At 42.8% G+C, this 24,388-nt stretch overlaps 3 protein-coding genes across 6 annotated transcripts in view; 2 read left to right on the top strand and 1 right to left on the bottom strand.

Annotated features, from left to right (window-relative positions):
* The window catches only part of coasy (CoA synthase), a 16,035-nt gene extending 7,665 nt beyond the window's left edge, over positions 1-8,370 (top strand). The window contains exons 7-10 of the mRNA XM_081352160.1: positions 6,222-6,306; positions 6,405-6,502; positions 7,451-7,597; positions 7,677-8,370. Of these exons, the coding sequence (XP_081208286.1) occupies positions 6,222-6,306; positions 6,405-6,502; positions 7,451-7,597; positions 7,677-7,748 (402 nt within the window). The 3' untranslated portion in view covers positions 7,749-8,370. The remainder of the gene's footprint in view (positions 1-6,221; positions 6,307-6,404; positions 6,503-7,450; positions 7,598-7,676) is intronic.
* On the bottom strand, positions 8,266-24,388 carry LOC308682441 (myosin light chain kinase, smooth muscle-like). 2 transcript variants are annotated; one of them, XM_081352158.1, is made up of 15 exons: positions 24,239-24,388; positions 23,172-23,234; positions 21,029-21,064; positions 20,218-20,345; positions 19,740-19,896; positions 18,639-18,950; positions 18,418-18,514; positions 18,128-18,331; positions 17,537-17,754; positions 10,764-10,887; positions 10,510-10,662; positions 10,246-10,375; positions 10,035-10,119; positions 9,746-9,886; positions 8,270-8,899 (listed from the first exon to the last, which is right to left on the bottom strand). In XM_081352158.1, exons 1-15 carry the CDS (start codon positions 24,375-24,377, stop codon positions 8,694-8,696), a joined length of 2,193 nt encoding a protein of 730 aa, XP_081208284.1. In that variant the 5' UTR covers positions 24,378-24,388; the 3' UTR covers positions 8,270-8,693. The 2 variants fall into 2 exon arrangements, with proteins under 2 accessions (XP_081208285.1, XP_081208284.1); XM_081352159.1 differs by lacking the exons at positions 23,172-23,234; positions 24,239-24,388 and having other exon boundaries at positions 8,266-8,899; positions 20,218-20,339; positions 21,029-21,304.
* Positions 11,277-17,308, top strand: LOC308682443 (uncharacterized protein). Of its 3 annotated transcripts, none has more exons than XM_081352162.1 (5): positions 11,277-11,949; positions 14,234-14,327; positions 14,512-14,772; positions 15,003-15,125; positions 16,492-17,308. In XM_081352162.1, the coding sequence occupies exons 1-5, from the start codon at positions 11,747-11,749 to the stop codon at positions 16,777-16,779; spliced, it is 969 nt and encodes a 322-aa protein (XP_081208288.1). In that variant the 5' UTR covers positions 11,277-11,746; the 3' UTR covers positions 16,780-17,308. The 3 variants fall into 3 exon arrangements, with proteins under 3 accessions (XP_081208288.1, XP_081208289.1, XP_081208287.1); XM_081352163.1 differs by lacking the exon at positions 11,277-11,949 and adding an exon at positions 13,115-13,381 and having other exon boundaries at positions 16,492-16,914; XM_081352161.1 differs by lacking the exon at positions 11,277-11,949 and adding an exon at positions 13,694-14,048.

Here is a 24,388-nt window from a genome sequence, read left to right as displayed (position 1 = left end):
TCTGTTCTGTGTGTGTGTGTGCAGTGTTCCCTGAACACTCACCCCTAAAAGAGCCGCGTCTTTATCAAGATGCCATCCTGTGGCTCGTGCCGAGCCCCGCTCACCGAGGGAGACCGCCACGTTATTTGCGTCTCCTGTCTGGGCGAAGATCACGCAGCGCTCGCGCTCGCTGACGGCGGCTGCCCTCACTGCGAGCTTTTGCCGATGGTGACTCTGCGGACTCGCCTGGCACATTTCTCCGAGCCTGCGCCCCCCGCCGCGGTGCCGCGCCGCAAGAAGCGCCGCTCGCAGCGGGCCCCGGAACCCTCTTCCCGACAAAGCTCGCCGGCTCGCCCGCCAGCTTCGCCGGCTTCCCCCGAAGCACTTCCCGATGCTCAGCGCCCGCAGTCTGCCGCCGCTTCATCTGAGGAAGTTGTTTCTGAAGTCGAGTCGGTCGAAAAGGATTCCTGCTCTCTGCTAGCTTCAGGCAGTGAGGACTGGGCGAGCTCTGCGGACCTCACGCCTCCTGCCCGAAAGCCGTCGGCTAGAGCTAGCATCGAGAGGGAGCTCATGCGAGTACTCGCGTTGGCCGCGGCGAGCCTCGGCCTCGAGTGGTCTGCACCGGAACTCCCCTCGCGCACCCGGCTTGATGGTAGCTTCCTCCCTGGTGAGCGCACTTCTCCTGTGTCTAAGCCCGCTCCGTTTCTTCCTGAGCTTCATGAAGAAGTGGCGAAGGCCTGGAACGCTCCCTTTTCTGCACGAACACGTTCGTCTGTATCCCCAGCATTTTCCTCCCTGGATAATGCTCAGGACCGAGGCTACCTCACTCTGCCGCCGGTGGAACAGGCGATAGCAGCCCACCTTTGCCCGCCCTCTGCTGGACGGCGGACTAAGCCAATGCTGCCGTCAAAAGCCTGCCGCATGACGTCGTCGCTGCTCGCGCGGATCTTCTCCGCCGCTGGGCAGGCGGCATCGGCCCTGCACACCAATGGCCACGCTTCAGGTTTTCCAAGGCGATCTCCTCCGCAAACTGGACGAGATGGGACCTGAAGCTATCTGCATCACGGACCTGAGAAGCGCGTCGGATCTCTCCCTCCGCGCTACCAAGGCTGCAGCACAAGCCATGGGACGCTGTATGGCTTCCGCTACCGTAGCCGAGAGGCATTTGTGGCTGACGCTCACGGAGATGGCTGATGCAGAGCGCAACGCGTTCCTCGACGCCCCGCTATCCTCCGCTGGCCTCTTTGGATCTTCTCTCTCCGAGTTCGTGGAGAGATTTTCCGAAGCCCAGAAAGCGTCACAGGCATTCAAGCACTTCCTGCCGAAGCGCTCCAGTTCCGCAGCGGGCCGTGAGAAGCAGGCCCCTCGGAGCTCACAGCCTCAGCCCCCGGCCGCCCCCTCACAGCGACAGCAGCGCAGCTCACGCCCTCGCTCTCGCTCTACCAGCCGCCGCCCCACTCACCGCGGGCCGCGACCAAGGGTTGTGTTGAAGCCGGAAGCCCCAAAGAAGTCCTAGCACGCCTAGGAAAGCGCAGGTGTGTAAGCCCCGTTGCGACCGGGCCCTCACCAAAGCGCACCGCTGTCTCAGTCCCAGGAATTGCGACTGCTTCAGCGTTCTCAGCAGAGCACAAGCCCGCACAGCTGCCCGCTTGCCTGCACACAAAAGCCGTTTTTACGGCTACCCAGATAAATCCCGAAAAGAGTGTATTTTCTGGTGTCCCGGCCAAGGCCGATGGTGCTATAAATGTAGTGTTGATGCCCACTTCCCTGTGCCCATCCCTACACACAAGCACAGCCCTGCACACAGGGCCCGTACTCATAAGATCGACGCAGTTCGATCGCGCCACAAACGTAGTCAAAGTGCCCACTTCCCAGTGCCCACAAACGCTATGTCTGGCAAGCCACAGGCTCCCTGTAAAAACGGGACCTGTGAGCGCCCGCTCTGTTCAAGCAGACAGCGCGGCCAAAGCAGTAAACGTGCCCGGTCCCCGCCCACGTTCACTTGTAGGCTGCATGAGTCCCATGAGACCTTCTCAGACCTCCCTCGTTCAGATAAACACTGTAGCGGGGTCGAGGATGAGCGTGTTGCCCGCTGTATTACGCGCGCTCCCCGCCTCAAATGTCACAGGCGTAACGCCTATGCTAGCGCGCCCCGAAGCGCCGCCGTCGCACAGCGAACAGAGCGCGCTTCGCATCCAACCCCTAGCCGGCCATGCAGACGCATGGGCCGCGCTTCCAGGGGTTTCGGACTGGGTGCTAGACATTATAAAGAGAGGCTTCTCGCTACAGTTTTGTCGGCGCCCTCCACGCTTCACAGCGCGCGTCGAAACTACGGTGAATTCAGAAGTAGCACACCTACTTCGCGCCGAAATATCAAAACTGTTGAGCAAAGGGGCGATACAACATGTATCCCAAGCTCAAAGCGAAGGGGGGCTATACAGCAGATACTTCCTAGTCCCCAAAAAGGACGGTGGTATCAGACCCATACTAGATCTAAGACGACTAAACAGAGCTTTAGTGAAACGCAGTTTCAAAATGCTCACGACCAGCAAAATCCTCGCGCACATTCGCCGAGAAGACTGGTTTATGTCGATAGATCTAAAGGACGCGTATTTCCAAATACAGATAGCGTCACGCCACAGGCGATTCTTGAGATTCGCCTTCGAGGGTCGGGCATACCAGTATACAGTCCTGCCATTCGGCTTGTCCCTGGCACCCCGTACATTTACGAAGTGCATGGACGCAGCGCTCGCCCCCCTCAGACTCAGGGGCATGCGAGTGCTGAACTATTTGGACGACTGGCTGATCATAGCTCAATCACGATCTCAGCTCGTGGAGCACAGAACCATGTTACTCGATCACCTCGAGAATCTTGGTATCACGATCAATTGGACGAAGAGCTCCTTGAACCCCAGCCAAACTATTTCGTTTCTGGGCATCGTTCTGGACTCTCGTTCTATGACGGCGCGGCTGTCGCAACAGCGTGCGCTGCGCATACAGCACGCAGCGAGGTCCTTCCGCTGCGGTGCGATTATCCCGCTCAAACGTTTTCAGAGGATGCTGGGCCTCATGGCCTCAGCATCATCAGTTCTCCAGCTGGGCCTGCTTCGCATGCGCCCTCTGCAGTTCTGGTTGAAAGCGCGAGTGCCACGCGGAGCGTGGGCACTCAGCCGATTGCGCCTCAAAGTCGATCAAGACTGCGCAGCAGCCCTGAGACCATGGGCGGCGGGCGATTGGTACCGTTCAGGTGTAAGCCTGGGGACTTCCTCGAGAGTGAAAGTGGTGTCTACGGACGCATCCACCTCGGGATGGGGAGCGCTGCTCGAGGGCAGGCCGTTCTTTGGCCTCTGGTCAGAACGAGAAAAGCTCCATCATATCAACTGCCTGGAAATGCTAGCAGTTCACAACGCGCTGACGCGCTTTTGTCCCCACATCAAGGACCAACACGTCGTAGTCCGCTCGGACAACACGGCCGTGGTGTCCTACATAAATCGCCAAGGCGGTCTCGGTTCCAGTTCCCTTTACAGGCTGGCCGAGCGCCTCCTAATATGGGCTCAGCGCAACCTGAGCTCGCTGAGAGCGGTGCATGTGCCCGGGACACTCAACCTGGGTCCAGACAGGCTGTCCAGGAACAATGTTCCCACGGGCGAATGGTCTCTACACCCACAAACAGTCCGGCTGTTGTGGCAGAGATTCGGCAGAGCGGAGGTGGACCTATTCGCGTCCCCAGAAAACGCTCATTGCCCCGTGTTCTTTTCAAAGAACGACAGCGCGCTGTCCCACAAGTGGCCGCACTGCCCGCTATACGCGTTTCCCCCAGTCTCCCTCCTACCTCAGGTGCTGGAGCGAGTCAGGGAAGTGAAATGCCCAGTACTGCTTATAGCACCGTTCTGGGACAACCAAGCCTGGTTTCCAGTCCTGATGCAGTTAGCAGACTCCGCTCCATGGCCAGTGCCATTGAGGAGAGATCTCCTCTCGCAGGCCAGGGGCTCGATTTGGCACCCACACCCAGAGCTGTGGTCCCTTCATGCGTGGACGTTCAACGGTTACCCGTTAGCCTCACGGATGGAGTGCTGAACACCATCACTCAGGCTAGAGCGCCTTCCACCAGGCGGCTTTATGCCTCGAAGTGGTCGGTTTTCTCCAGCTGGTGTACAGCTCGGGGCCTGTCACCCCTCGATTGTGAGGTGACGGAGGTTCTCTCCTTCCTACAAGAGCTGTTGGATAAGGGCAGATCCCCTTCCACGCTCAAAGTCTATGTGGCGGCTATCGCAGCGTGCTCGACAGCAACGCCAGGCCAGTCACTGGGAAGGAACGATTTAGTCATCCGCTTCCTCAGGGGAGCTAGGAGGCTGAATCCCCCCAGACCTCCCTCAGTCCCGGTGTGGGACCTTTCTACGGTCTTGGCAGCCATGAAAGGCCCCCCCTTTGAGCCTATCCAATCTGTTAGCCTCAAACATCTGTCTTTCAAAACGGTGTTTTTGATGGCCCTCGCTTCGGTGAAGCGCATAGGCGATCTGCACGCGCTCTCTGTGAGTCCAACGTGCTTGGAGTTTGGGCCCAATGACTCCAAAGTCATACTCAAACCTAAGCACGGCTACGTGCCGAAATCCCTCAACACTCCGTTTAGGGCTCAGGTTATTTCCCTGTCTGCCCTGCCGGGGTCAAACGAGGAAGGGGACTCGAGCTGTCTTTGCCCCGTTAGGGCTTTAAGAGCTTATGTGTCCCGCTCCGCTGCCTTCAGACAGACGGAGCAGCTCTTTGTCTCGTTCAGTGGACGTTCCAAGGGAACGGCTGTTTCGAAACAGAGCCTGTCCAGATGGGTGGTTGACGCCATAACAATGGCTTATACTACCAAGGGCCTTCAGTGCCCGTTGGGCATTAGAGCGCATTCCACGAGAGGCGTTGCCTCATCGTGGGCCTGGTCTAGCGGGATTTCCTTACAGGAAATATGTACGGCGGCGGGCTGGGCCTCGCCGTCTACATTCATAAGGTTCTACAACCTAGAAGTTCCCGCCTTGCAGGCCAGGTTGTTTTCGGTTTAGCCGTATCAGCTGTCTACCACGACACTGATTTCGCAGGCGCACAACGCCACCGAATACTTCACCGCACTTGCAAGCCAAGTATTTTCGGCGTATTCGAGTCAGCTGTCTAAACACGGCACTGATATCGCAGACGCACAGCGCCGCCGAAGTTCTCTGGGCAGAATTGTGTAAGACCCATGTTTTCCCACATTAGCCAGGCTCCCTCCTGCCTATGTGATGTTATATCGCGTCTAGAACGCACCTATTTGGGCGAAAGTGTGTAAGTCCCACATTTCCCACATTAGCCAGGCTCTCCCTGCCTATGTGACGTTGTATCGCGCTTAAGGGCGCATCCATTGGGCGAAATTACGTAAGACCCACATCTCCCACATCAGCCAGGTTTTTCCCCTGCCTATGTGGCGCTGTTTCGCGCCTAAGGGCGCATATATCTGGGCAAATTTGCGTAAGACCCACATTTCCCACATTAGCCAGGCCTTCCCCTGCCTATGTGATGTCATACCGCGTCTTAGGACGCAGCTATCTGAGGGTGGTTGTCCCCCCCCCCCCCCCCTCCAGACTCTCCGAGTCTACCGGGTGATTATGCACTGTATACCTGGACTAGCTTCCAGTGGTCTGTGTTTTCTCATCCCAGCACGCACGGCGTCTTACAAGTGGTTCCCGCAGCGTTTATTCAAACGCAGTACGAGAGAACTCTCGTAAGAGAACGTACTCGGTTACTAACGTAACCTCGGTTCTCTCTAGAAGAGGGAACGAGTACTGCGTTCCCTGCCGTGCGCGCGGTTCGCTCTGGTTCGCTTCGGCGATGAAAACCAGTTGAATCAGCCTACTCGAGCTCCTTTTATAGGGGATGGCCACACCCGTTTCGGCGGGATGTGACGAGGAGCGCGCGAAGCGCTCTCATTGGTCTGATGTTGCATCAGCCCTCGCTCGATAGGCTCATGCAGTTGCCGCAGAACAGCCAATGAGTGAGCGAGCCGTCTCGCCATGGCTGTGCACTGCTGCAATGCGTTTTACAAATATGAAAATTAAGGATAATTTTGCTTCAGTATTTCGTGAAAAGAGACTTTTCCGCAGCGTTTATTCAAACGCAGTACTCGTTCCCTCTTCTAGAGAGAACCGAGGTTACGTTAGTAACCGAGTACGTTTTCATCCTGTTCATGTTGTGTTTGTGTGCATGTTTCTGTATGTGTTTTCCAGGAGCGTCTGAAAGCTCTGACAGATATTGTGTGGCCTGAGATTGCTCTGCTGGTGACGAAAAGAATTAAACAAGCAAAAGAAGAGGGTGAAGCATTTTATCTCTCATCCACTTCAGTCAGAATTGTTTTAAATTGTACATCTTTTCTGGGTGAGTGTGATTCATTCTCTCTCTTCCTGTTTCAGGTAAGCGTGTTGGCGTTGTGGATGCGGCTGTGTTGCTCGAGGCGGGATGGACATATTTGGTGCATGAGGTTTGGGTGGCCACCATCCCAGAGGAAGAGGTACCACAATGTTTATATAGCCACAACGATTATTTTATTTTTAAATACTGTAAGGTTGAAAAGACCGAGACCACTTTCTGGGATTCAAAATCAGTTTTGGTCTTGGTTAATGGTCTTATCCTCATTAACAATATCTGATGGCAAAGAGAAACAAAACATCGATTAACTGACAAAAAAACACAATGTTTTGAAAAATTTAAAACAAAGAAGCATGCAAACAACCTGAAATATTAAAATATTTTAGATTGTGCACTGGTTGGTAAGATTTTTCTTATGTTTTTGAAAGAAGTCTCTTCTGCTCACCAAGGTTGCTTTCATTTGATCAAAAATAAAATGAAATCAGTAATATTATAAAATATTTTTACAATTCAAAATAACTGTTTTCCATTGTAATATGAATTTTCAGCATCATTACTCCAGTCTTCAGTGTCACATGATCCTTCACAAATCATAATAATATGCTGATTTGCTGCTCAAGAAATATTTATCATTTGAAATCACGTGTGTTGAAAAAGTTGTACATGTAAATTGTGATACATTTTTTTCAGTATTCTTTAATGGACATAGTTCAAAAGTACAGCATTTATTTGAAATAAAAATTTTGTATAACTAAAAATGTCCATTTAATCAATTTAATGCATCCTTGCTCAATAAAAGTATTCATTTATGGCCAAATTTTTTTTTGCTGACCCCAAATTTTTTAATGGTACTGTAAGTGCTAGTGCCATTGATCACGTGACTCTTTGTACATTTTATTATGCTGATAGTATAATTTGTAAAGAAAAAGTTTTTACTAAATATCACAGACTTCTGCATCCCTATGTATATGTATGTATATATATATATATATATATATATATATATATATGCATATGCTAAAACTATTCAGAGTTGTCATGATTGAAATAACAATATTGGGATTCTGGATGTGTTAACACTCTGTCTCAGGCAGTGAAGCGTATAGTCCAGCGTGACGGTGTGAAGGAGGAAGACGCCTTGAGGAGACTGAAGAGTCAGTGGCCGAATGCTAAGCTGATAGAGCATGCTAACGTAGTGCTGTGCACACTGTGGGAACCTGACGTTACTCAGAGACAGGTACACGCCAAACACAGTGGATGTGCTTTATTAACCTCAGAACATGCAGCTGATCAATAATGCATGCGTGTCTCCCTAGGTATTGAAAGCCTGGAATCTTCTACAGCATCGGATTCAAAAGAGGCAAGAGACAACCAGATCTTCACTCTGAGTGCTTGACAGACTTCTGTTAAAGCATAACCAGATCTCAACACTTTCAGAATTTTGTGAAATATTAACAGTTTTTCTTAGTTGATCATTTCAGAAGCATAAACCTGTTCTTTTAATAATTTATCTTGTTGCATCAAACGCCTGCATTCTTCTTAAGCAAATGAGCCAGTATCAGTTATAGCTCTTTTGATTATGAGCTCTTTTACAGACAGTTTACCGATTATTTTTGTGCCTAATGTCAGAAATATTATGGGTTTATATTTAGTGTTCACCTTCTCATTTTACTTTAAGTTATTTTCACTGAAAAAGGCTTTGACATGATTGATGTAGATGATACATGTAGATGGTTATTAATCTATATTGTGCCTCCTGAAAACCAAAGTTAGAAATGAATGTCAGATTAACCCACAATAGACAACTCTGTGATTCAAAGCAAAATAAGTTGATTTTTGATATAACAGCGAACAATTCTCAATATGAATATAGTTTTAAATTAGCCATTAAAAATAAAACAGTTACCTTAATTTCATAAAACTTTAATGCATTTCTTCATATATACATAAGCATGTACAACAAATGTAACTTTTTAAAATGTCTCTCTCTGTATTAAATACCATGTCCAACTTCTGTAGATAAACAATGCTCAAACTAGCAAATATCAAACTATTTCACACCAAGGAAAAGTGACTGAACTATAAGGGATAATATGAATGATGTGTGGTAAAACTGACTGAAAAGTGACTGAACTATAATAAGGGATAATATGAATAAGGGTGTGTGGTTAAAAAAAAAAAAAAAAAAAATCAGAAATTGTGAATTACAACAGCATCTAGTGACATCAGACATAAGATAAAATAGTTTTAAAGTGCTTTGTTCCAACAAATTTTGCACATGGTTCCTAACATTCTCCCAGTTGTGTCCCACTTCAGAAATCCACTTCATAGGTTCACAGTTGCACAGAGAGTCTGGCTGAACACAGCGCCTGTCCTAGGCTGTTCGATGCACAGCATTTGTAGATCCCAGAATCCCCTGGTTGTACGTCATCAAGGGTGAGCGTGCAAATGCCGTTATTGTCATAATTTATCTGAACTCGTCCGGACTCCTCCAGCGGCGCCTCATCAAACAGCCAGATCACTTCAGGGTCAGGATATCCTGCGAAAACAGAAACATTCCAGGGAATTATGATCCAATAAAAACCTTAACGAACCCTGACACATGAAAGAAGTCCGAAAAATCTAATGTTTTTAAATGGGACGGTTTATTGAATCTTTAGACAATCTAAAAATATTTCATATGCATTCGAGTATCATGATACATATGGATGGCTAATATAGGAGTATGATATAATATGGAAATCATACTTGCCTCAATTTAATTCATATGCCCAAACTGAGTAATTTGTATGCAATTTGATGCAGTTGCTGATATTTATAGGTCCAAAAACTATGAAATTCTGATAACTTGTAATCTATGAGATCTTATAAAGAGAATAGCAGACTACTTACAGTATTATTGAGAGATAAAGAGTGACAACTGATATTTATATGCACTTTATGTATTAGTATATTATATTTAAATGCTTAGTTTTATGATCAAAGCTCTGCATTTCATGTTTTGCCCTCAACAATTAAAACTACATTGTAATAAGGCTGATGGATCATATTTGCTACATTTTAAAATGTTTTTCTAAAAAAGAAAAGATGGACAATCAAGTAAACTTGCTTCTGTCCAGTAAGTGTTCATCTTGAAATCTTACTAACAATATAAGGGTTACAATTCTGCCAATTAGTAAACATTTCACAAGACAGACACAAAAGTTGATCATTTCTCAGGCCTCTGAATGTGTGCATCAAATAAGATACAGTAGGCTTTATAGGGTTAACAGACTTCTACTGCGGATATTGAAGACATGCATCAATTGTTTTAATTTTGTCCACAGAGTTTTACTAGTAAATGATTTTGCTAGTTTATGACGGCATCTGAAACGCTGAACAGTACCATGTATTTTACAGGCCAGGTTGACTGTGGCTCCACGGCTCACGGTTCGGTCACGCAGGACTTGGTGTAAACGTGGTTCACTCCACAGCCGTTTTTCCAGTGACACTACAGCTTGTTCAGCCTCTTTTCCCAGAGCTTGCTCTGAAATACAGTGACATCATGAGGACAAACCATTCATCCTCAGGTAGTTGCAGGTCAAGTCATTTTCGTGTCGCTAGCCAAACCGAAAATAAATCGCAAAAGAAAGCTCCCTGAACGCCACAGTTGCAGATATTCACATGCATCTTACCATCTACAGAATTGGGAGAACGTGTGCCATCAGATTTGCTGCCTCGAGCCATCCTGTTTAATGCAAAAAGGGCTTTACCGGTTTTCTGCAAGACAGAAACGATACGCAGTTTACCAAAGAGGTAAAAAGTAGTATTTATGACCACTTGAACGAAGTGATGAAAGCCATCAGGGAGTTTTATACCAAAACAACTGCAAGCGGATTTTCATACCTTCCATTTCTGTAGGGCCAGGTATCTTCTCATCTTGTCTTTGTTAAGGGATTTAGTTGATCTTGAGTTTGAGTCGTCAAATAAGGCCATCCAGGGATGAGCTAAAGCCTTCTCACAGGACAGTCTTGTTCTAGGAGTGTAAATTGAAATTAAACACTGCATACTACCTTAAAACAGGTGACTTAGACCACTTGCATTTTGAATGTTGACTGAAAATGGGCAATTAGAGAAGGTAAGATTAAAGCAAAACCATCCATCAGTCACCTCATATCCTTCATCAGTAGGCCGCTGATCAAATCCTTGGCCTCATCCGTGATATCATCAAAACTCTCAGGCTCAAACTCCCATTGTGCTCTAGTAACCAGAGCCAAGGTTTCCGCATCACTGTTTCCCTGGAATGGAGACTCGCCACTCAGTCTGGAAAAGCGTGGAAATGGAAGCATTACAGAAACCAAAAATGCACATATTAGTCAAAAATGTTCCAGTGGTAGTCAAATGGCTCCATTTGTAGTCCTTACAGAATATAGCAGATGACGCCGATGCTCCACAAGTCCGTGACCAGATCTACAGGTTCATAATTGATGACCTCCGGGGCCACAAACTCTGGAGTCCCATGAGTCACCATTAGCTTTTTCCCAGGCTCTGCAAGGGCCCAAAAAGGTTATATTTTTATTATAATACAAAGTAACTCCCACATGGCCTTTTTAAGTGTTAAAGTAGTCCCATGTGACTTAGTCCAGCCTATTCCAGTTTATAGTACTCAAGTGTTCGGCAGTACAAATTAACATGCTACCAGTCTAATTTGGCACAAAATATGCAAAAAAAAAAAAAAGTACATTTGCATATCTGTCCTTGATAAATATTTCTTGAATAAAGGTGCAGTAAGCAAATTCTAGGCAGCGCTGTTGAAAATTGCAATTAACACCCAACCCAAACTAACAATTTTGTGAATATTTGTTAGATGTCTGTTCCATATGTGTTGGGAAAAAATAAATAAAGTGTCTGTACATAGTCCTGACTGCACCATATCCACTCATGATGGAGGAGTGATCAAACGGGACATGTAGAAAGAGAGATGGCCAAAGAAGAAAATGTCAGGGGAATATAATTGGAAAAATAATGTTACCTCTAGGACCCGCGTTTATATTGGAAACGCTTCCACATTTGGTTCAATGTTGATGTCACATGACCAAACGCGTCTTGCTCATTGGCTGAAACATGTCTATGGTCAGATACCCTTTCCTTGAAGGAGACGTCAAACTCTTGTCAAAACGCCAACGACAGCTTATTTCTGTTGTTCTGGTAACCTATTTCTATGATAACGCCACGGGAAAGTAACAAAGACTGTTTAATTATGTAACTTTTTTGTAGCTTTGTAAAACACTGCACTTTAAGAGAAGACGAACTTGTTGTAAAACAACCAAAAGTTGACAACCTCCACCTCACTAATCTCTCTCTGCCAAAGTCTTTTAACATTGAATGCGGCTCAGAGCATTAAATAATGGACCACGGTTATGCATTAGCCGCAGGGACATTACAAACTCTGTCGTGGAAGCGAAAGAGGACAGATGAAAAGAGAGAAAGAGATAGACTGAGGCAGAAAAACAGAGTAAACATCGGCGCGGCCTATTCCAGCTGGAAAGCGCTGAAGGTGGAAAGGGGCATGAAGAATGACGCAGAAGTTGCTCGTTATCTGCTGGACAGGTAATGAATTACATTGTGTACACATGTTTTAAGTAATGAGTATCGTGTCATTGAATCTGTACTTGTGGGATATAGTGTAATGCTGCGTCCACGTCGATAGCTGTCAGTGTGAAGAAGACTTCAGTTCAAGACTGCTGTCAAATCCGTCATTTTAACAAGGTGGAAAGATTTTATGACGGAGAAAACCCGGAGTAAAAATGCCCAAGTTGCTACTTTTCTTTATAGGTCAGATTAATTTATTCGGAGTTCTGATTATGGGCAGTTTAAACAGTGTAATGTACATACAAATGGCATGCTTATCCATGTCAACAGATGGCAGTATTGGTTTGTGTATCTACATAAAGTGTAGAAGGAGAGCAGGACATGTAACTACTGAATTTATTGCCTTAAATTAAATATAGCTTGTTTTATTTAATGCCATGTCAGCATCTAAGGATATTTTCATGGCAAAAATTCAATTACAAAAATACAAATATCATAAATACAATAAAACCAAGCAAACAATTCATATTATACAATTTCTTTTTAAATTAACATACGAAAAAAAACCCACACCTTTTCAAGCATAATCTTACTAAAGTCCTTAAGTGAAATAACTTAATAAAAAGAGCATTCTACTTGCATTACAAACATTGTATTGGACTGTCCTGGGTAAGTTATTAGCGTGTACATTAAAATAAACTGTTTTGACAAAGCAACATGTTTGCAGTATGGGAATGGGGTTTAAAGGTAGTTTTAACCCAAAAAAATTAATTCAGTCATTCATCCTCATGTTGTTCCAAACCTTTACGAGTTTCTCTCTAGTGCTGAAAACAATATTTTGAAGAATGTTGGTAACCAAACAGTTTACAGTAGCCATTGACTTCAATAGTAAGAAGAGAAAAAAAAAACTATGGAAGTCAATAACTACTATTAAAGCTATACTGTGTAATTTAAGTTGATGAGCAACAAACAAAAATAAAAATAATAATTCTTCTTTCAAAATGGTGTGCTCATTCAGGTTTAATTACTTCCACCAACTAATAAAGTATTCTCGAAGCGTAGAATCTGCCATTCAGAATCAGAATCCATACGAGCGAGTTGCGCCTCCATCTTGAAGATACAGTAGCCAAAGAGGGACATACCAAGAAATTCAAGCTTCGCCTTTCGTCAATACTTTGCTTTCGCGCTTGGCGACGTGACGAATGCCGAGGGGGAGATTACTCTCTGCCAGCAGATTTGAAAGCCTGTTGAAGATGGAGGATCACGTCTATTCTCGAGGACATGTAATAGAGTCGTCAAGAATGGGAAAGAGAGAATTAAAACGACAACGCGACAGGAAAATCAACAAGACCAAAGTCAATATTGGAGTGGCTTTTCCAAGATGGAAAGAGCTCATGAGGAGCAAGGATTTTAAAAGGGACGCCGAAGTTGCCTGCTATCTTCTCGACAGGTAATTCAGCCTATTTGTGTAAATTCTAAGTTTTATAGTTGCTTGGCTTAACTATAGCATGGTTGTGCTGTACACAACGCCAGAACGACGTCTAGGAATAACGTTAATCATAGACTGTAAAAAAATAACACGGCCACCGTAGGAGTACAAAATCTTAAATATATTTTTAGTTCAACATAAGAAACTTAAAGGCTTTGGAACAACAAAAGGGTGAGTAAACACAAATAGTATAGACAAAAGAAAGAGAGAAAATAGCCATTTTCATTTTGGGGTGAACTATCCCTTTAAGAGTGGTGGGTCTGGTGGTTTAGTACGAAACCGCGCGTTTACGTCACGTGTAAACATGGTGTAAACACAGCGAAGAATGTCCAGCGCGCGGGCTGTGGAGGGGGAATAGATTGTAGCTCGCGAGTGGCTGCAATAAAAGTCTTGTAACTTTGGAAATAGTCATTAGATTGATTATGGATTGCTTGACCTATGAAGAAACACCCGTGGTCAAAGCAAAAGCGCCTCAACACGCAGAGAGGAAGAGAGAATGCGACAGAATCCGCAACAAAACTAGAATCAATATCGGCAGGGCTTTTGAGCGATGGCGACAGTTGCGCGAGCTGAAGGGGTTCAAATCCGACCCAGAGCTGGCTTTCTTCTTGCTGGACACTGTGGACAGGTAAGGTTATGGGGCTGAGTGTAAAAAAATCAATCCAATCAATCATTGGTGTCGATCTAAAGCATAAATTACATAGTGTAGATTGGGGAGGTTTACTATTTGCGTCATTAACGATTGCCAGCGTTACTCCAGTACAGAATTACCAAACGTTAGTGTTCATATTCTCTAATTTTTCGTTTATTAAGGGTGTGTGGTGAACATCTTTCACAAGACCAATCCAGTGCATCTCAGAGAAAGAGAGGACGACCGCGGAAAGCAAGAGCTGCACCGCAAACTGAGGTATGGAAGAAAATAGTTAATTGCACAAGCACAGTCTGCCTAAAATACTTTTTTAATGGTTATTTGCTACTGCTAAATACCAGTAGGTCTTGTCAGACTATTAGACAAAGGAATTTGGTTTACACTGCATCCGATTCAACAAGTTACTAATTTAAGACATGGATTGTCTTGGGATTCATCTCAGCCCAGTCCAGACCCCTACTCAACAGATCAATGTCATGCCAGCAAAGACCCCCACTCAACAGACCACTCTCAGCCCAGTTCAGACCGCCAGTCAACAGACCACTCTCAGCCCAGTTCAGACCGCCAGTCAACAGACCACTCTCAGCCCAGTTCAGACCGCCAGTCGGACTCCGAATCTCAGCCTAGTCCGGATCCCCAGCCCACAAACGTTGAGGTCCTTAGCATGCGCTATGACCTTCCTTCCCATTGGCCATATAAACCGGTAAGTCCTACTTCAATACTAGTTTGGTTATGCCATTATTACAGTGTTTACAATCCAGCAGTTTTTTTCTTAAGCTTTTCCCCTCAAATTTTGTGCAAATGGTTATAAATAGTGGCTAACATTCAAGTCCTAAAATGGGCGATCTGCACATATGTATTAAATGTAGAGTTGTGTAAACTGTACACAATTTTGCCCTTCTTACTAGTACTAAGTCACTATTTTCTGTTTAGGTTAAACAAGCACAGCCTGAAAGACAAAATGATGGGTCTGATCAGTACAGCTTTGCTCGTCATAGTTCGTCTTCAAGCACAACTACAGAGGAAGACAATGCAATGAACTGGGAGGAAATAAAGGTCGGTAAAACTGTACTACAAATGGTCTTTCCTGTGAAAAATGGACACTTTTCAGGACTAGTTTCACATTTCTTAGTTAAGTGAACAGTAATAGTTTAAAGTTTCATTTCACCCAAAAATGAAAATTCTGTCAGTAATTACTCACCCTCATGTTGTTCCAACCCCGTAAGACCTTCGTTCATCTTCGGAGCACAAATTAAGATATTTTTGATTAAATCTGAGAGTTGTCTCACTCCTCCATAGGCTTCTAAGGGACTGAAACTTGCTGGCCCAGAAAATGTATTAAAGACATCGTTAATATAGTCCAAGTGACTACAGTGGCTCAATCTTAAGTTTATAAAGCGACGAGAATACTTTGTGCGTAAAAACAAACAAAAATAACGACTTAATTTCACTTTTCATTTCCTTCTCTCTGGGCCTCGGGTCTTTTCACATAGTGTTTAAGCGTAGCGCGTCTGTGTTGCACGTCACCACATAGGCTCACTATTGGCCGACGCGGGTCATGTGTGATACGTGGTGACGTGCAACACAGATGCGCTACGCTTAAACACTACGTGAAAAGACCCGAGGCCCAGAGAGAAGGAAATGAAAAGTGGAATAAAGTCGTTATTTTTGCGCACAAAAAAGTATTCTCGTCGCTTTATAAACTTAAGATTGAGCCACTGTAGTCACTTGGACTATATTAACGATGTCTTTAATACATTTTCTGGGCCAGCAAGTTTCAGTCCCTTAGAAGCCTATGGAGGAATGAGACAACTCTCAGATTTAATCAAAAATATCTTAATTTGTGTTCCGAAGATTAACGAATGTCTTACGGGGTTGTAACAACATGAGGGTGAGTAATTACTGACAGAATTTTCATTTTTGGGTGAACTATCCCTTTAACATTTTAGTAAAGTCATCAATACTTACTAACACTCTAGACCGGGGTGTCTAAACTCGGTCCTGGAGGGCCACTGTCCTGCATAGTTTAACTCCCAACTTGCCTCAACACCTGCCTGGAAGTTTCCTGTATGCCTAGCAAGACCTTGATTAGCCAATTCAGGCGTTTAATAGGGGTTGGAACCAAACTTTGCAGGATGGTGACCCCACAGGAGCAGGATTTAACACCACTGCTCTAGATATTCAACCGAAATCATTGCATCCTGGGATGGTTTAACAGATTTGGACACACGATGGCTGCTTAACGTAATCCGCTTATTTAGTTTACTTGAAAATGTTTTGTAAAAAATCTGGTCTACAATGCTTAAGCCTTCAGATCGGTTAAGATGTGAACACCACGAGAATCAAATTTAGTCAAATGTTTCCAAAATGCACACTGGCAAAATATATCCAGTTAGCTCACCATTTGTTTTCTGTCTTCTAGGATGAACTGGCACAGACTACACAGCGACTGGAAGAGCGTTTAAATGTCATGAGGTCCTTAACTGATGGAGCATTAGAACCCATTTCAATGACAAGAGGAAAAGATGATCAGAAGGAAGTGAAATGGATGGTCAACAAATCCAGTTTGACAGGACTTTTTAGAACCTGCCATCAGTGTGGAGAGCCGGTTCTGGAGTTTAAAACGTTAACGTCAGGGAGCCTCGTCCGCATTCAGTGGGAATGCTCAAAGGGACACCTCATGTGGCTTTTCCCCAACAACCCAACGTAACAGACACTGAAACCAGACGTGAAAGAATGGACTGCAAAGAATAAATGTAGGTTTTATAAATTGTGAATAGCAAATAAAGTTTACTTTGGAATGAACGTTTCTTTGGTGGAACGGAGGGTAGAGCGGCACAATTAATCGTTAAAAGGTTGAAATCTTGATTCAAACACCCACACGATCTCATGTCTAAATGACAACGATCAAACTACGTTTATTAAACCTTTGAAGAGTACAAACCCCTTCCTTCACAGACTTTTTCCAACTACACGATCATTTCTGTCTTACAATAATTAAAAATATCACAGAAGTACTGGGTTAAGTTTATAGTCGGGATAAACACTGATGTCTACGGTAGCGAACAAAATGGAGTCGATCACCTTTTGAAAGTAAAGATTGTATCAATTACATCATTACACCAGTAGGTGAAGACAAGTGACTTTAAAAAAAAAAAAGTCTGACTGAATCATTTGAGAGATTTGTTCAAAAACACTGATTCAGTAATGAAACAAGTGAAGTTAGAGTACATTTAACCAAAAAATAAAATAAAGATTTAGCAATTAACGTTTTGTTAGAACCTCTAGTAAATTACTTTAGTTATTTATTTACAATCGTGGGAGAATCGGGATCTCCATTTTAAACCATTTATCCAGAATCGTGCAGCTCTAACAGAGCGTATTGTGAAAGAGTGGGGACTCATTTGAGTTCAAGGCCTAACTTTGCTCCAGATAAAATACACAACTAAAAGCAACAAAAAACTCACCAAGTTTGCGGGCCAATCCAAAGTCAATGATCTTGATGAGCGTCCCAGTGCTGTTCACACAGACGATGTTCTCTGGCTTCAGGTCGAGGTGAATGATGCGTTTGCGATGCATGTACTGGACTCCTTCCAGGATCTGACGCATGTAGTTCACACTGTTGGTTTCCGTGTGCTCGAAATTCTCATCTATAATCCGTTCAAACAGCTCACCGCCTGCAATGCTTCAAGACATTTATATTAGAAACATTAGAGACATTTTCCTCAACTTTCAGAAGAAATTCTCAAACATTTTTGGTGGGTAAAAAGAACAAGTTTGAAGAATTAGACCAACTTAATGTTTTTAAATACAGAAACTGAAAACATGCTCTACCTACGAGTATCATTCTAGGGACTTAAATGCATTTAAGTATTCAAAAAAAAGACCTGTGAGCAACTGAATAAAAATACTGTCTTAAAGGAAGTTCACTTAATGAAAATGGTCATTTAATCACTAAGTGCAATAGTTCCATAGCACATTTTAGAACTGTTTGTTATGCATGCAGAAGCAAACGCCATTTAATGTGAAATTTTAAAGTAACTTTTGAAAAAACTCACAACTCCAGAACCATGACTATCTCAGACGACGTGTCGTAGGCTGCGAGACACTGCACCAGCTTCGGATGGCGTAGTTCGCTCATCAGCTTGATTTCTTGCCGCGCCGCCATTTTCTCTCTGAAGACACGGGCCCGGTAGAATTTACCCGCACACACCTGACCCGTCTGCTTATGGGTCATCCTGTACACTTCCCCAAACGCTCCCCTGTGAGGAGGTATATTAAGATATTTTTGTTTGGGATGACCAACTTAAATCCCAATTTTACATTTTATAAAGAGGCTGATACTCACATTCCCAGTTTTTCACGGACTTGATAATGATCCCTGACTTTATGTCTGGTGTCAGTCACAACGTCCACATATGAGGTCACTTCCTGTTGTGGCTTAACTAACATTAATCTTGCTTTAGTCTCTTGCTTGAGGAACACTGACTTCTTAAATGAATTAATACAGCATGTTATGTGTGTATGTGTAAAAAGAGCATCGTTAGAAGTTAATTTATAATGGTTTACCTGCAGTGTTCATCTCAATGCAGTCGGTCTCCTCACTGGGGTCACTGACTCCCACTACGTTGCAGGCACGAACTCTGAAGCGATACTGTCCCTGCGGGTCGAGACCAGAGCGGACCCGATACGAGGTGTTCTGACACTGGTCAGTGAGTACAGTCCAGTCCCCGAGCTTGTGTTGGTCCAGTCTCTGACGTTCTACGACATATGCAGTGACGGCAGATCCTCCGTCGAAGCTCGGCCCAGACCACGACAGAACCAGAGACCTGCAGGTCAGCTGGGACACGAACGGACACGAGACTGGAGGGTCGGGACAATCTGGGGAGAAACAAAGTGGACAAACGAGTGGTATTAACTAAAATACTAATAAAACTGAAATAAATCCAATTTAAAAAAAATCTGTAATTTCCTGGGCAACTAGCTGAAATAAAGTTAAGTTGCAGTTCTAAAATGACCAAAACTGATAAATATAAATTAAAGCTAAATAGATTTAATAAAAACTAATAAAGATGAAAAGTGACATTTCTAAAACTTTAACAAAATATATAAAAAGGTTAATTAATATAACCACAGGTAAACATATGAAAAACTAACTAATAAAATGACAAGAGCACATAGAATTATGATAAACAACTAAAAAAGCCAGTTCAAAATAAATACAAAAAAGTAAATAGGACCAAAAATATGACAAGCACATACTTGTGCTAAATTTAAAAAAAAAAAAAACTAACTAAAGCTAAATAAAGTAAACGACAAAAGCATATAAAACAAACCAAAATGTAAAATAAACGAATAAAAAAGTTAAAGCTAAATGGATATTAAAGTAATAAAAGCACAATTTATAAAACTTTATGTATCAAAAAAATAAATGACTACAGCTAAATGGAAATATAAAAAACTAATAAAAATGACAAAAGCACAGAATTATGAAAAGCAAACAAGAAAATCTAAATAAAAGCCAATTAATAAATAAAAAGCTCAAATAAGTGGCAAGCAGAGTTACTAACAAAAAAAAAAAAATCTAAATAGAAAAATAAATAAAAGCATGTACAATTACCAACACCTAAGCCAAAATAAATGACAACAAAAAAAAAAAAAGGGTCTTACCAATGACACTGAGGTTTGCAGTCCAGTGAGCGGTTCCTCCTCGGTTACGAACAAAAAGAGAATAACGTCCTGCATCTACAGGAAGAAGCTTGGAGAGAACCAGGGTGCTGCTACTGCTGCTGCTCTCCACACTCGCTCGCGGCCCTTCCAACACAACCTAACAGAAGACAGGCAAACTGACTCGTGGAGAGATCTTGAAAACAGTGGCCACAATCACTGCATTAAATAAACCAACAAAGCATTTCTCTACACCAACTTCACCTCTCTTCTCAGTGACTTCTAACTAACTGGTATAAGTCCAGATCTCCTTAAGTTCACAGGTGAGAAACCACAGGTGTAGAGCATCACATTAGGCTTCCTCAAACCCTAATCAAAGACACCTGAATAAGCTGATCAAGGTCTATGGAGCAACAGGTGAGTTTGATCAGGGTTTGAGCTGACCTCTGCAAGGCTCTGGATTTTCACAAACGGGTCACACCTTTTCTCGGTCACGAATCCAGCAGAAAGCCACCGGCCCAGAGCTTCTGAAACGGCAGTGCAGTCGAGCGCTTTCTCCGACACGAGCCACAACCGGCTGCTGGGGATCCAAAAACTCAACCACTGCACCTGGAAAACAGTCGGAATCACTACAACAAACAGGCCGAAGCAGTTCAGGTCCTCAAACCACAATAGAGATGCTCCACCTTTACACCTACAGCACTCTTCTCAGAAGAACGCATTGAAATCATTGATGTTTATAGTATTGAGCTCATTTTGAGGATCAGTATTAGTTTGTAGCCCCAGTGTTATTTTGGTAACAATTTAAAATAAGGTTTAAACTTCTACGGCATTAATCTTAGATAAATGTTAATCTCAAAGTTTATCAATACATTGATATCAACAGCTGCATCTGTTAACATTAATACACTGAACTAGCATCAACAAAGGTTAATAAATACTGTAAAAATATATTCTTCATTGTCAGTTAATGCATAAATCTTAAATTAGCCCTCATTGTAAAGTATTACCAATAATTTTAACATTGAAATCATGTTTATTTTGTATTAGATATTTTAATATAGAATGTTCATGGTTATTTATAATAACCATATGTAGCCCAAGAAAAACTGCTTTTAACTTTAGTTTAATTCTATGCAAAATGAATTAATGTATCCACTTTGTTCTGAAATAGATTCAGCACTCTAAATTTTAAATGTGAAACAAATGTCACACCTTAAACCTAAATTAAGAAGTAGCACATTAATATCTTAGTGAATGTAAAACTGATTCATTAGAAATAGCACACTCACCTGAACTACTGCTGGCCGTTTTATTCAGTGCAACATCTGCAGTGAAACACACTAAAGTCATGAACTTGAATAAGATGTACATATAGAGAACTCATCAGTCATGTGACTTGCTATGGTCAAGGCAATGGGGTAATTAAATGTGGCAGATAATTGGCTACAGGCATGACGAGACCCAAGTGTCTTCTGAATGCAATTTAAAGAAATCTGTTTCCAAATCTACACTCTACCCTGCATTGACATTTAGGCTGCGTCTGAAATCGCATACTTCCCTACTATATAGTTGGCGAAAAACAGTATGTGATAAAAGAAGTATGTCCAAGTTCACAGTACTCATAAAAGATAAGGCAAAAAGTACCCGGATGATCTACTACTTCTGCAGAGATTCTGAAGTGTGCATTATGATGGTGTGCACTTTACTATCCCATGAGGCCACGGGAGAGGATTTGGGAATGGCAGTGAAACGACGCTGTAGGTCACATGATAATGACAACATGGCGTATGTAGTACGTTCAGATTACTTTTTTAGCGGTCATTATGCATTTATTCAAAATAAGTACCTAGAGAGTATATGATTTCGGATGCAGCCTTAGTACCGTTTACACAACAACGATGTAGGCTACTAAAAATGGAAAAGTTTTTCTGTAGAATTTTTCTTGTACAGACGACAACGTTGTCAAACCAATCACACAGATCCATGAAAACGACTAAAAACGCTGTATTCTGCTGCCAGGCCAGTAGATGGCGATGTCACTTTGTAAAGAAAAACTACACGCCTATAGACTGAACACGTAATACTCATGCGCATTACATCACTGTTTTCACAAATTCGCATTTTTGTAAAAAACACTTGCACTTTAAAACCCATTTTCAAAAGTTTGCATTGCCATTGTCGTGAAAATTAATGGCCAAGATGCATAAAAAGATTTCAGTTTTTAGTTGAAAATGGTGTTGTGTAAACAATACGTTTATTGTCTCCGTGTAAACTACAAAAAAGTGAATTTGTGAAAACAGCAACTTCATGCGCATGCGTATTACCAGAGCCCGTCCACGGAGAGCCTGCCCGCTCCCTATTAAGCTCTATTGTACCGAATTTTGGTTGTAGTTCCACCAGAGTTCCACTGGGGGCGATCGCCCATGAGAGCAAAATGAATGGGAGTCTATGGAGCTAGACGGCTAAATTTGTCTCTTTCATCCGATTGCCTTTGAGAAATCTCAGATTTGATGGTAGGTTTTGCAAATTCAACATGGGTTATAGGTCTAAAGTTGAATGAACGAGTACTTAAGTCCTTTCAATTTCTTACAAGTTGAAATGTTGTTGCCCATAATAACACGCTAGCATTCTGCTAATGAATGCTAATTGGTCAGTGAAGGACTGATTACGACCAGAGATAACGCTTGATGGCATCGTGTCATCCGAAGCGGGACCAGAAACAAACAAAACAAAAACTCTTCTAGCACGTGTGTTTTCCTGTCAGCTGTGCTGTCGATGCCTCGAGAGAAAAGAAAGTGCACCAAAGTGACTGAAGGATTGCCGTAAAGCAGTATCTCTGGTCGTACGATGTGTATGACGTCATTGACACTTTAAAAGACTTTTTAAAGCAAATAAGTGACTCTAAAAAATCTAACACCCAGCAGTGTGTAATTTCTTTGCATCTCCTTTCGAATACAATATTCAAATTACTAGACAAAAAATTATATCCTACGAAAAGTGGATTTTGAGGGGTATAGCGCCATAGACCTCCATTCATTCTGCACTCGTCCTGTGAGCGCCCTCATATGGAACCAGAGTGAAACTGCAACCAGTTCAGAAGCCGGAAGTTTACTGAGAGTGAAACTTCTCGCCTTATTAGACATTCTCTGGTATTACTTTCGGTCTACATGCATGTGGTTTCTCTAGAAAGTGACATCGCCATCTACTGGCCTGGCGGCAGAATACAGCCTTTTTAGTCGTTTTCATGGATCCGAGTGAACGGGGATCGTTTTGACAACGTCTGTACAAGAAAAAAGCAAAGGAAACACGTTTCTGTTTTGTACAGTGTAGCTGTGTAAATATCAACACTTTTTTAATTAATCTGTCAACATTTCAAATCTTGAAATGTTGTAATATTCTTGTATAGGTCTCTATAGTTTGTAAGGTACATACCTGTACTCGTCTTCACTCTGTCCGGGGGATTTTCAGGAGATGTTTTCTCTGTATCAGCAGTTTCTGTGTGAAAGTGTCAGAATGATATGTTATTTTAACTGCCAAATATCATAACCCCTTAAGCTACAGGTGAAAGATAAAATAGTTTAAAAAAAATCTGTGTGTATACACTACTGTACAAAAGCGTGGAGCCAGAATAGTGTTTTTTTTTTGCTCACACACTAAAAGTGGTACTTGAGGCCCACTTAAACCATTCACTCATGTACCTAATCTTGAGACCAATACTGCAAACACATTATCTCCTTTACAATTGTAAAAACATACAAAACTCTAAACAGTTCTTTACAGTAGACACATCATTAAAAACTAACAGCTCTTTCACATTTCATTCGGAAATCACTGCAATTTAAATATTTTTTTAATGTCTATGTGCAGTTACTATGCAAAAACTTTTTTTTCATTTTGATTGAAGTGTTTGCTTTTGCAAGAGATGTGTGAGGTTTTGCATCTTGTGTGCATGTTTTGTGTGTAGAATTTTGAGAAATGGAGCCATAGTTTAAAAGAAATTGTGTGTAAGCAATTTAACTGTAATATCAATAGTTTTATTCAGCAAGGAAACATTAAATTGATCAAAAGTGACAGTAAAGACATTTAATAATGTTAAAAAATATTTCTATTTCAAATAAATGCTGTTCCTGATGAAAAACCCTGTACAAATGTATCATGGTTTGCACAAAAAATAAGAAATAATTAGGAATTATTTCTTGAGCAGCAAATCATCATATTAGAATGATTTCTGAAGGACCATGTGACACTGAAGTGGAGTAATGATGCTGAAAAATCAGCTTTGATCACAGAAATAAATGACATTTTAAAACATTCAGATAGAAAACGGTTGTTTTACATATTTCACAATATTACTGTTTTTTATTTAATAAATGCAGCCTTGGGGAGCAGAAGAAACTTCATATACAAACATCTTACAACATTGTGACAAGAAAAACAAATGCTTAAATGTCTCCTAAAACTGTTTTTATAACATTTGAAAGTAATTGTCAGTGATTTACCTGATTTCAGACGGCTCTCCTCTCTGTACTTCAGCTTGCCTCTGTTCCCCGTCCTCCTCGGCTCATCCAGTCGAGGCTTCAGCTCAAACCTGAATGTTGAAATGTAGGTCTTCTTTGAACCCTTTTCAATAAATGTCATTATTACACAGT

Source organism: Scardinius erythrophthalmus, assembly GCF_964197995.2.
Source record: "Scardinius erythrophthalmus genome assembly, chromosome: 22".
In the NCBI taxonomy this organism is placed as follows: Eukaryota; Metazoa; Chordata; class Actinopteri; order Cypriniformes; family Leuciscidae; genus Scardinius; species Scardinius erythrophthalmus.
Note: the sequence above shows the minus strand (reverse complement) of the source record. Positions and strands in the feature narration are given on the sequence as shown.

What these genes read in the sequence shown, in the direction of transcription:
- LOC308682441 (XM_081352158.1), bottom strand. Translation starts at nt 24,377, where the DNA reads ATGACATTTATTGAAAAGGGTTCAAAGAAGACCTACATTTCAACATTC. An exon ending in TGCAAACCTCAGTGTCATTG is followed by an intron (nt 18,951 to 19,739) that starts GTAAGACCCTTT and finishes GTTTCTCCCCAG; the next exon opens with ATTGTCCCGACCCTCCAGTC. An exon ending in CCTGGCCTGTAAAATACATG is followed by an intron (nt 8,900 to 9,745) that starts GTACTGTTCAGC and finishes CTGTTTTCGCAG; the next exon opens with GATATCCTGACCCTGAAGTG.
- LOC308682443 (XM_081352163.1), top strand. Translation starts at nt 13,134, where the DNA reads ATGCCGAGGGGGAGATTACTCTCTGCCAGCAGATTTGAAAGCCTGTTG. An exon ending in GAGCTGCACCGCAAACTGAG is followed by an intron (nt 14,328 to 14,511) that starts GTATGGAAGAAA and finishes GATTCATCTCAG; the next exon opens with CCCAGTCCAGACCCCTACTC. An exon ending in CCCATTGGCCATATAAACCG is followed by an intron (nt 14,773 to 15,002) that starts GTAAGTCCTACT and finishes TTTTCTGTTTAG; the next exon opens with GTTAAACAAGCACAGCCTGA.